We start from the raw sequence: 11955 nt of genomic DNA, 5'->3' as shown, positions 1-11955 counted from the left end.
ATCTACAGTAATTTTGCTATTCTGCATTTTTTCATATAAGTGAACAAAAATGTAAAATACAGTCCGAGATTAATCTATTAAGCTTTTTAAGTACAACTGGTCAGAAAGAGTTTCTTAAGTGTGAAGCATTATTAAAAGGGAAAGTGTATTAAAAGCAGTAGAATAGTAATGAGTACGTCTAATTTATAGAAAAGAAAATAAATTGATCTTTTGATATTCAGATTGTTCAATTGATTCAATGCAATGATTATTAAGCATGTCTGCATATTCGATTTTGGTAAAATTAAAATTCAAAAGATGGAGACTCCTTAACATAGTGCATACAGCTAATCCCAGTTCTAATAACTTTGTAGGGTGTATTATTCAGTCAGAATGTACTGAATAGCACTTATCAACATATATGGATTCCTAAATTTTATCAGCTAATCAACTGATATATTCGGCACATTTCTGTACGAAATATTTTGGCTGTACTGACTGAAAATCATGTGAAAGCTTCTTAGAGTTTCATCTTTCTTTAAAAAAAGTACCCATACGAATAGTTAGATGGTAAGAATTCGGCGAAACAATTTAAATGTAAAAGATTTTTGTTTACAAAGAATGTAAAGCTTTTGAAGAATATAAAAATTATTAAACTATCGATTTCATTCATTTATTAAAGTTTCATTTCATTACTTTTTCCTGTCACTTTTAAAATTGCCTGTTAGATCTATATTGATTATTTTTTTGGAAGGGAACAGGATAAAAATTCAACTTTGCGTCGCTGGAACTCGAACAACGGTTCTTCCAGTTTTCTAGCTGCACACCACGAGAGCACGCAAGAGGAAATATAATAATTTCTTACAGACCTTCATATTTCAAGCCCTGAAGCAATGAACTTTTCCATACATGCATACAAAACTTGGAAAAAATGCAGTACTTTCGGTGATTGTAAAATTTGGTAAGAAGGTTGTAGGGTTTATATTTATTTTAACTAACATTTATTTTAAGTTTAAACTATCTTTCCTGTCAAGCCTTACTTTCCCCTGGAACTGCCAATGCCAGAATATGTAAATTTGAGTAGAACGCGCAAGGATTCAAATTATCAGCGGAAGTATTCTGATTTAAATAGAAGGAAACGAGTTCGGTGTGATATTCTTACTTAGCGAGCGCGGAGGTAGTTAGCGAGAATTGAAGAACCCCGCGTTGCGGCCTATGTGCTTGGCGGGAAGTAGTGGTAATTCTTCCAGTGAGCTTCAAGTCTGCTGAATTAGCAGCGGTATTGTAAAACGCGGTGAGTTAGTTATTTTAGAGAGCCTCGTAGTTAGAATCTTGTCTTTACTTTCTTTTCAGGTTATTATTTTTATTTGACTGCCAAGTTGGCACAGTCTGTAAGCGTCAAGAGGACGCAATTGTAATTTATTACGTTGAATAAAAAGGGACTTAAACCCTTCACTAGGCTCTATCTTTTATACAAGTTTTCACAGTCACCTCTTGGTTGCGTGCAAGTTGGAGGCGCGCAACGTTATATTGGCGCCCGAACACTTATCGAACTGAAATGGCCGAAAACTGGATGGAAGCCGCTGGACAACACCAAGAAATGACAACTCAGTTAGAAGGATTTGGATACCTGGTCCAGACTTTGAGAGCATCAATCAAGCCAAACGTCTATTTCGACGGAAAAAATTTGGTGGCGGTATTTCTCGAAGGTCTAGAAAACCACTTTCAGCTCTACCCTGTGCCTGAAATTTGGAAGCCCGACGTATACATTTGAAAATTTCAAAAAATCGTTAGTAAAGGCCTTCCCCATAGTGAAAGATCGCGCACGGCTGGAAGCCGAACTATATAGTTTCTATCAACGGGATACAGCACAATTGACGGACTTTATTTTACGAAAAATCAAGCTAACGGATATGCTGTATGGGAAAAAACCCGATGCGGAGATAATTGAAATAATATTACCAAGATTGTTACCCGCTGTCCAAGACTACTTTGAAATTAGAAACCCAAGCACATTGCAGGAACTTTTCGAATTGGCGGTGAAGTTTCAAAATCGCAGAATAGCGGGAAAAGCGAGAGGGGAAACATATTCTCAACATACCCGAAGGAAGGAGGAAACCAGAAAGGGAAATCGCTCATATGGGGGAAAGAACTATCAAGCTAACGCATCGAAACTCGAAGGTCAAGGCCCAAAAAGAAAATTTGAAAATAAGCATCCGCGTACCCAGAAGACACAGATTGAAAGGAAAGCTTTAAACGACTAGAGGGGCCTGTGAAAGGGAGGGTCCAGACCCCGGAAGTTTTAGAAAAACCCTCAAATAGACATTTAAACACGGTCATCGTAAAAAACTCACAGCTACCAATTATACAAGTCCTGGTTGGCGATGTACCAGTAGAAGCCCTCATCGATACAGGAGCAGAAGGAAATTTTATGAGTGAAAAGTTCTTCAAAAAGAATTTTTATAGGAGACGACTATTTAAAACCAGAAATACGGAAATTATAGCGGCGCAAGGAAAAACATGTCACTGCATCGGGAAATTATCATTAAACTTACAGGTAAAAGAGGAAAATCTCAAAGTATTAATTTTTGTGGTGAAAGACCTACAACACTCTCTTATTTTAGGTATGGACTTTCTAAGGGCCGCGAGGGCCAAATTAAATTTTCAAGATAGTTCCGTGGTGTTGGAGATGGACCAGAAGGTGGTGGAACCTGTGGAGACACCTGAAGTGGACCTTAGCCATCTGAATGACCAGGAAAGTAAAGCAATACAGCAAGTGGTGAGTAATTTTTCTCATTTGTTTTCAGAAAAACCAGGAAACTGCCAGATCGTGACTCACAAGATTCAATTAAATGCCGAAAAACCTTGTAGGACTAAACCGTATCGTTATGATAAACAAAAAGACCTAATCATCGAAGAACATATTCAGGAGATGTTAAAGAATAAAATAATAACGCCCATAAATAGTGAGTACGCGAGTCCAGTCGTACTATGTAGAAAAAAGAACGAGTTTCCTCCTTGGGATAAAAGGGCTTGGAGGTTTGCTATCGATTACAGAAAACTAAATAGCATTACTAAATTTCCAGTTTACCCTTTGCCGGTTATAGACGAGATCATTAGACAGATCAAATCAACAAGATCTTTGGACTTAACGTCTGGCTACTATCAAATAGCTATGAGACCCGAAGATATACACAAAACCGCGTTTATAACAAAATCGGGCCCTTATGGATTTTTACGCATGCCCTTTGGGTTGTGTGGGGCCCCATCAACATTCCAGAGAGCTATGGACATTGTTCTAAAGCCTGTCCTAGGAAAATCAACTTTAATTTATCTAGATGATATAATTATAACGAGTAGTACGTTGGAACAACACATTAATGACCTCGAACAAGTTTTTAAATTATTAAAAGAGGCCGGTCTTACAATTAACGCCTCAAAATGCAAGTTCGCAACTAAAGAACTTAAATATCTCGGTTATAAAATTTCGCAAAAGGGTATAGAAACGCAAGATTCAAAAATAAAAGCTATTAAGAATTTCCCACCGCCCAACACCGCCAAGAAACTTTCATCTTTCCTTGGATTATGTTCTTACTATCGATCTTTCATAAAAGATTTCGCTAATATTGTTGAACCACTCTTAGTAATCAAATGAAAAAAGAGTAAATTTACGTGGACAGCGGAAGCTAACACAGCTTTTGAAAGATTAAAAGAAGCGCTTATTAATGCCCCTGTTTTAAAATTCCCTGAGGGGAACGAAAACCTGGAAATTGCAGCAGATGCGTCAGACTATGCGGTGGGTGCGGTTCTTATGCAAAATAACCATCCGCTGGCATTTTTTAGTAAAACGTTGAATCAGACACAAAGGAATTATACAGCTACAGAAAGAGAAACATTAGCCGTATTAATGGCTGTACACAAATTTCGAGTTTATTTCGGCAAATCGCCAGTAACAGTCTTTTCGGATCATGCGGCTGTTGTTAGACTTTACTCGGGAAAAAATCTAACGCCCAGGTTAATAAGATGGGCTTTAAAACTCCAAGAATATAATATCACAATAAAATATAAACCGGGTAAGGAAAACAATGTAGCTGACGCACTTTCTCGTATAAAACTGGACGACGAAGGAAATGAACTTAAATGCGCTGTGTTGACTTCAAAAATTTTAGATTCTAGAGATACGGTTATTACTGAACTGAAAGCTGATCCTGAATTTGGAAATATCTATGCTTATTTGAAAGACCCCGAAAGCTTTGAGCATACAGATATCGATGCGATAAGAAATAGAGCAAAAAACTATGAAATAATAGATAATTTATTATTCTATACGAAAACAACAAACGAAAATCTTGAGTATAAGCCAGTCATCCCAGCCTCGCTTCGATTAAGCATTTTGAAGGAGTTGCACGAAAAAAAAAACAGCGGGCCACCTAGGGGTCAGAAACACTTTAAAAAGGGTACGCGAGGCGGTATATTTCCCGCAATTATACAAAATAGTAACGGCGTATGTCAGGTCCTGCAATCAATGTCAGTTAATAAATGATATTAATTACAGCCCGGCCGGGTACTTAAATAGCATTCGCGCTACATTTCCGAATGAAATTTTAGGCATAGATCTCCTTGGTCCTTTCCCCCAGAGCGAGTTAAATAAAAATCGTTTTCTTTTAGTAATAGTAGATCATTTTTCAAAATGGATAGAAATTGTTCCAATTAAACGCGCGTTAGCCAAAACAGTCGCAGATGCATTCTTACACAGATACATTTTAAAATACGGTGCACCGATAAAAGTCATTAGCGATAACGGAAAACAATTCATTAGTCAAATATTTGAAAACATATGCAATGGACTTGGCATACGCCATATCAAAATGGTTCCGTATAGACCACAGGCTAACATAGCAGAAAGAGTTAATAAAAACATAGTAAAAATAATTCGCAGTTACGTGAGCACACATCACAAGCGCTGGGATGGCTACATAAATGAATTAGCTTATGCTTTAAGAACGGCACATCATGATACTACGGGAAAAACTCCAGCAGAATTATGTTTAGGCAGAAAGTTAATTACGCCTTTAGATAAATTATTCTTTGTGCAACAAAGAGAGCAGGAGTTTAAACAAAAAGATGTGCAAAAGCTCATTGATCAGGCGCTTAAAACCTCGGATACGGCAAGAAATAGGCAGAAAATTTATTATGATAGAAAACGCCGTGAAGCAGATTTTAAAGTTGGGGATAAAGTATTGAAGCGGAAATTTTCTTTATCAAGTGCCCCAGACAATTTTATGGCAAAGCTAGCTCCAAAGTTTGAAGGCCCCTATGTAATTCAGGAAATCAAAGGGGTAGTATTATATCTTAAGAACGACAGAGGGGAAATCTGTAAAGCAAGTCCCGACCAGGTGAAAAAATACTATAATCCAAATGATTTTGAAATCCTTAAAAGTTTCTTGCAGGACTCAAGTCTAAACGAAGTAGAAGAATCAGAGACTACAACAACTATTCCACCACCCAAGAAACAGAGAACTGAAGAGAGACCTAGCACTTCTACAACCCGGTCGTCGGTATCAAAAAGAAAAAATGATTTTCAAACTCCGGCGTTTAAGAAAAACAAAAATACAGATGAACCGGGTAAAGAAACCGTGGTAAAGAGAAAAACACCACCTACAAAGGATAGCAGGAGAAATTACACATCAAGGAGAACGCGCACACGGCCACAGAGTCAGGTGCCAGCAAGGCCGCCGTTCCGGAAACTGAAACGCCAGCAGGAGGCACAAAAATACGAGGAACAGAAGATATTCAAGAAGGACTCCAGACCGGATGACGTCAAGACCAGCCGTCCCAGGCAGAAACGCAAAGGCCAACAACCAGACGATTACTCCGTCAAGAGGCCAGCACGTAGAGGACGCAAAAGAAAGAGCAACGTGGACGACACTCGGAGATCAATAAGGAGAAGATTGACATCCATGAAACCTCTAACTTGGGATCAATTTTGCCAAAAACGGATGACGGAGTTTCAAGCAACGAAAACTCAAAGATAAGTTAAAACCTTCTATAAATATTTTTCTCTTTTGTTCCGAAATGTTATGCATAAGTACGAAGTTCTATGTTTTCACGAAAGTCAATATGTCTCGGTTGAGACTTAGTTTTGTTTTACTTTATTTAGCTAAGGCAAAAGTATTATTTTCTTTAAGTGTAAAAGCTAAAAACAAGCATTTTCTGTTGGTCGAAAGACTAATTCTGTTATGTTAAAGCCAAAATTTGGCCGGAGATAAAAATAACTTCGTATTCTTGTATTAATAAGAATTTTACTTTCAGTGTCGCCAGCTTGGCGAAGAATGAGTAAAGTAAAAATTTATTTTCTCTTATTCATTTTATGGTAAATTGTAAAGAGCATATGTATTAAACTTTTGTAAATGTATGTAAATACTTGAAGGTTATGTAAAAGTAGAATTTAGTCTAGAAGCATAAAATTGTAGATGCTAAAAGTGAATGCTTAAAAGCAATGAAGTCAAAATTTAAGTATTAAACTGTAAAGTCATGCTTTAGAGCGAAAGCCTGCATGTTTAAAGATGAATGAGGGGGAAGTTAGAATGAATGCGTTTTGTAGGGTTCTCCACCTACATTTGAATTTTTAAGAATATTAAAGTAGCTCATTGAGTTGTAGAATGTCGAGTAAGGTGTGTCTATTTGGTCGTTGAATTCTAACAAATCATGGTGGTTAGGGGAAGTGTTGTAAGACTAAAACACGAATATTCCCGTTTGACACCACACACGGTGGAGAGCCAGGGTAAAGTTAAATTAATGCTTGAAAAATTGAATGAATGTGAAGTAAGCAATAACTAAGAAAAACGAATCGTTTAAAAACAAAAATTTATTGTGTCAAGAAATTGTAAATTATAATGTATGTAGAAAGATACTGATACTTATTCCTTCCAGATGCTGGAAGGAAAGACCAAGATTGATTGATGAAGTCCAGGAAAAGTGGCTGTAAGAAGAGAGCTTTATAAGATCAACAGAATTTTAGTATATAATTGTTACATAAGATTTTTTTGTGTAAACGAGGTTCTCGCCAGTTAGTTCAGAATTAGATAATGCCAGAATATGTAAATTTGAGTAGAACGCGCAAGGATTCAAATTATCAGCGGAAGTATTCTGATTTAAATAGAAGGAAACGAGTTCGGTGTGATATTCTTACTTAGCGAGCGCGGAGGTAGTTAGCGAGAATTGAAGAACCCCGCGTTGCGGCCTATGTGCTTGGCGGGAAGTAGTGGTAATTGTTCCAGTGAGCTTCAAGTCTGCTGAATTAGCAGCGGTATTGTAAAACGCGGTGAGTTAGTTATTTTAGAGAGCCTCGTAGTTAGAATCTTGTCTTTACTTTCTTTTCAGGTTATTATTTTTATTTGACTGCCAAGTTGGCACAGTCTGTAAGCGTCAAGAGGACGCAATTGTAATTTATTACGTTGAATAAAAAGGGACTTAAACCCTTCACTAGGCTCTATCTTTTATACAAGTTTTCACAGTCACCTCTTGGTTGCGTGCAAGTTGGAGGCGCGCAACGTTATAAGGTTACTTTTTAATTAACAAACTGCATTATGGTTTCAAATATGCACACAGCTGTTCTCATTTCACATGGAGAAAAATGGACTTAACATGCTCATTTAACCATGAGATATCACGTCAATACAACAGAAAAATGCCCTAATACATCAACTAGTGTTACCCATTTTTCTGTACTTCCTGTACTTTTGTGTCATAACTCAACTTCCTATAGTAAATTAACCTGAATCAAAGAAGTATTAAAGCAGCCTCTATTAACTGGGATTGGCCATTACCTAGAAAACTTGAGTTGCTGTTGAGCTGCTGGATCTTGAGGAGGTTCGGATCGTTGTTGGGGAACTCCTACTATTCTTTGCCTGTACGGTCTTGGGACTCGCAGGTGGGGATCTCCAGTGTTGAGCGCTGTCTCACTGACACTTCTCAGAAGCTCTCCGTCCCGAACGTACTGCCGTTCTTCTTCTTCTTCTCGCATCGGACTCCTGATATACAGGATCTCCGTCCTGCGAGGACCTGAATCAAAAATATGAAATACTTTTAAACATTTGCATTTATCTCCCGCTTGGGGGATTGAAAATAATGATTTACATCTCGATCACTAAAATATAAAATGTCGGTCAATAAAACGTGATCCATTATTATTTTTACGAATTTTTTTAAATAAAGTAATTTTGTTGGCATTTAATTATAGATACTTTACACTTCCCAAAATATACAGATTAAACTAGTCACGTAATATGTTACACTAGTCTCAAAATAATTACATTTTACGTATAGTCAGCTTTGGTTGATTAGATAATCGATTAAGCAAAGCATGTGAAGATTATCTGATTGATATAGCACATGCCTTCGTGAAGGACCTTCTAAGCACATTTGGTTATTATTTTAAGTGAGAAAAGTTACATGGAAAATATCCCCAAAACTCACGCAGGCAACATGTTCGTCGAGATTTGAAATTAAATCGAACGGCTAGTATTCAGCTGTTTTATCAACTGAGCTGTTAGTGAGTGAATAGTTACAACTGATTCATAGAATCTGCATAATCATTTCATATTCTGGAGCTAAAATGTCAAATTACATTTGTATTCATTTGTTGAGAGGTTGGTTTCCTGCATTGCTAATTAATCATAATTCTAAGAACTTCTTTCTGAGAGCAAGTGGAAGTTAAAAAGATGTAGATAGCTTTCAGCACTTTAATTGATTGAATATTTAGATCTGTAAATATTTATGTTGCATATTTGTTTGCAACTTGGCAAAACCTTCAAGGCTTCTGCAGTGTATCATTCTAAATTCGATCTGAAGGCGTGTTTCAATAAAGGAATCAGTTAATGTTATTATGTAAATTTTCTTTATTTTTATGACAACGCTAATTTTCTAAGACGTCTAAGAAGATAAGATAGATCGTTGAGGTGAAGACATCTGAAAAACAAGTAAGTTAGATTGCTCATAACCCAAGGTTGAAGATATCCGATAAATTAACAGCTACAAATCGAGACATTTGTAGGAATGTTTCGCACATTGAACAGTACAGAATAAAATTGACTTACCATCCTCGGTGTCTTCTGCACCTGCCCTCTCATCTACTGCATCTACCCTAACCCTGGGACGAACAACTTTTCGAACGACGACGTAGTTGCCAAGTCTTCGGGCGTCCGAATCACCCGCCATTTCTTGAACCAGCATTTCTGTACCGGGACTTAGAGGGCGTCCTCTTCGATAAGCTCTTTCCATTCGACCTCCGGCTACTGCTGGTATCCCACCATCCGGATAATAAGCTCCGCGAACCGGAATGTCATCTAGGAAAAAAAACAAGTGTTAAAGTGTAGTATAGAATTTTTACATTTTCCGTATGTTACATTAAATGTTAGCATTAAAGCATGTTACATTAAATGTTAACATTAAATGTTAGCATAAAATGCGTGAAAATAGATCATGGATGCACGGAAATGATTTTCATCAAAAGTAATCAAAAAGAACTTTAAAGAGACGAGCAATCACAAGTGATTCGGATTTAATTCGGAAAGGTTTAAAATTTGTATAAATATAGGAGCTGCGGAGTTTAACATCTAGTTTAACTTCTTCTGTTCCATTGTGATGGGTACCAACAGTAAACCACTAATTAATTTCTCGATTTCTTTTAAGAGTATCCAAGCTTAATGCAAAAAAGTATACTGAGAAGAATTTCAAACTGTTCGAATTACATGCGTTTAATTTTAAAATTTTATTTCTTTCTCTTAGCAAATCATTTTACCTTTTAATCAAGACACTCTGCAACCATAAATATTGGAATAAATATAGGCTTTTAATGATTATTATAAATTTGTTTACCATGTTTAGCGAAATTTGGGAAACAGAATAAAATTTTTCGCGAAATAAACTATAGAAAACAACTTTTCGAAAGAAATTCTTCGGAAATTATGATACCTTCCAGATATTCATTTGTCAGCGGGAGCGTAGAAAATAGGTTAGAACGGTCTCGACCAGTTGACCGACTCTTAGCTGCTTTACATGAAATACTCAGTGAGCTGTTTAAGTCATAGAAAGGTTAAATTCAATAGTTTAAAAATTTTCGCTTTTATTTGTAATACAAAGGAAAGGGCAACAGTGTGTAATATAGGGATAAATAATAACAATTAAAAATAATATTCGAAATAATATTACTATGTTAATATATGAATACGTTTTAATTGTATACTATATTTTACTTTTACCCCTTATCTCAGAATTAGTATGCATCATGTAATTTATGGCAATTACAATATGCCGAAATACTTGTCACAGGAAATGTAATACTGATCATTTCACTTTTGGACATCTTCTCACCTGTTTGGGACTTGTAAAAGAGGACCTATTGAAAAGACCTATCTTCGCAATGGAAATATTGACGGCTCTTGGACTCATGGATCTAGTCTAGCCTAATGTCTAACCAATTAGGATCTGCAACAACAACCACATGTAATTTATTCTTCTCAAACTTCAAGAAGTAAAATTAGAGTAAAAGGGCAAAATTATGCAAGTAAATACGTCATAAGCTGCCACACGAATAGGCATATTATTACTATTATTTATCATCTTTTCCAAGAGTATTTATTGAGAATAGATTGTCTTGTAATTCAAAAAATGAGAATTCTGTGGTTTGGCGACGCGAGGTTTATTTCAACAGCAATATTCTGCAAAATGCCGCCCAGTCGGTATGGTGGTCAGGGAAGCTGACTGCGATGCCGAAGAGCCTGGGTTCGAATCCCGGAGAAGGCACGGTTGTAACTGTCCGTCCCTTCACAGGAAAGGCGATGGTGGCCCACCTATTAGGTGCCTCCATAATAAAAAAACCACCACATTCGGCCTTGTATAGATTAATGGACTGGGTTACATTTGTAATTGTTCACAATCTGCCATTTGAAAAAAATATCCAGCAAAATCAATAATCAAATAAAATTTGTCTGAATGGACAGGTTTGAAAAAGTGCCCACCTGGGTTCTGTGCATAAGATGTAGTAACAGAATCGTGAACGGTAGCTTGCTGTGCCCTGTGGCTTGGAGAAGGCCTCTCCTCGTCTGTACGTATATGGTTTTTCCGAATAGGATCCGTTTGAACTTGTTGACTTTCTTGCCAAATGCTTCGAGTTCGACTGTCTGGTCTGAAACAAACAATCAAAACATCATGAAGATATTCAATGCAGAAAATTTTACGAGCATGAAGATTGAACAAATTAAATTAAACTAAATCGAAGGTCATCGTCAAGACTATTAGCCCGTGACTATCTTCGACTTGACATTCACTCGGCAGAAGTCATTAGATTATTAGGCATTCAGAAGCGAAAAACGTAAAAAATAAACTACGTCACTGCCTAATTTAAACCTCAAATCTTGTAGTTCTTAACTAGTTATGCTAGCAATTTACATCGTAACTAAACTCATGAGAGAATGCGAAAACTGCAAACATTCTTCTCCGTTTAAAAAACTACTTAGGTGAAGAACAAGACTCAGTTGACCATTCGATCAAATGCAGGTAGTGATGAGTTATTGTCCACGGCATTTTAGTTTGGACATCCCTTATAAAAATAATAGGCCTTTCTGAGCATGGAATATAAAATTTCAACCATGCGTTAGTGGGAGTTCAAACAAGAATATTCCAGTTGCTATATGAATGTGGTTCTCAATGGATAGCGTTCCGCTTTTGCTGTCTGCGTGTGTTAATCACTTACACCCCCAAGAATACTCACCGGAAACTGCGATAATTCCTGACAAGTTTCCTTCGGAAAGGTTTAACAAGAGCGCTGAAATGGACATAAGAAAGAAATAAATAAACTGAAAATGACAGTCGAGATTGTTGGTCAGTGTTGAACTATGGTTTAATAATGGCTATGATCAACCTATAGGTCACAGGGTGTTACAATTAATTTGGACAGGATTATTAAAAGAAAAT

General features: G+C 36.7%; 1 protein-coding gene across 2 annotated transcripts in view; it reads right to left on the bottom strand.

The window, feature by feature from the left end:
• Positions 1-11955, bottom strand: part of Cad86C (Cadherin 86C) — a 139583-nt gene that overhangs the window by 6692 nt on the left and 120936 nt on the right. For both annotated transcript variants that reach the window (XM_085814671.1, XM_085814672.1), the window contains 3 exons: positions 11001-11167; positions 9078-9326; positions 7809-8043 (listed from right to left, as the gene is read on the bottom strand). In XM_085814671.1, coding sequence (XP_085670797.1) covers positions 7809-8043; positions 9078-9326; positions 11001-11167 — 651 coding nt within the window. The remainder of the gene's footprint in view (positions 1-7808; positions 8044-9077; positions 9327-11000; positions 11168-11955) is intronic.

Source organism: Stegodyphus dumicola, chromosome 4, assembly GCF_044657685.1.
Source record: "Stegodyphus dumicola isolate Sdum_Otavi_A_Nest chromosome 4, ASM4465768v1".
Classification (NCBI taxonomy): Eukaryota; Metazoa; Arthropoda; class Arachnida; order Araneae; family Eresidae; genus Stegodyphus; species Stegodyphus dumicola.
Note: the sequence above shows the minus strand (reverse complement) of the source record. Positions and strands in the feature narration are given on the sequence as shown.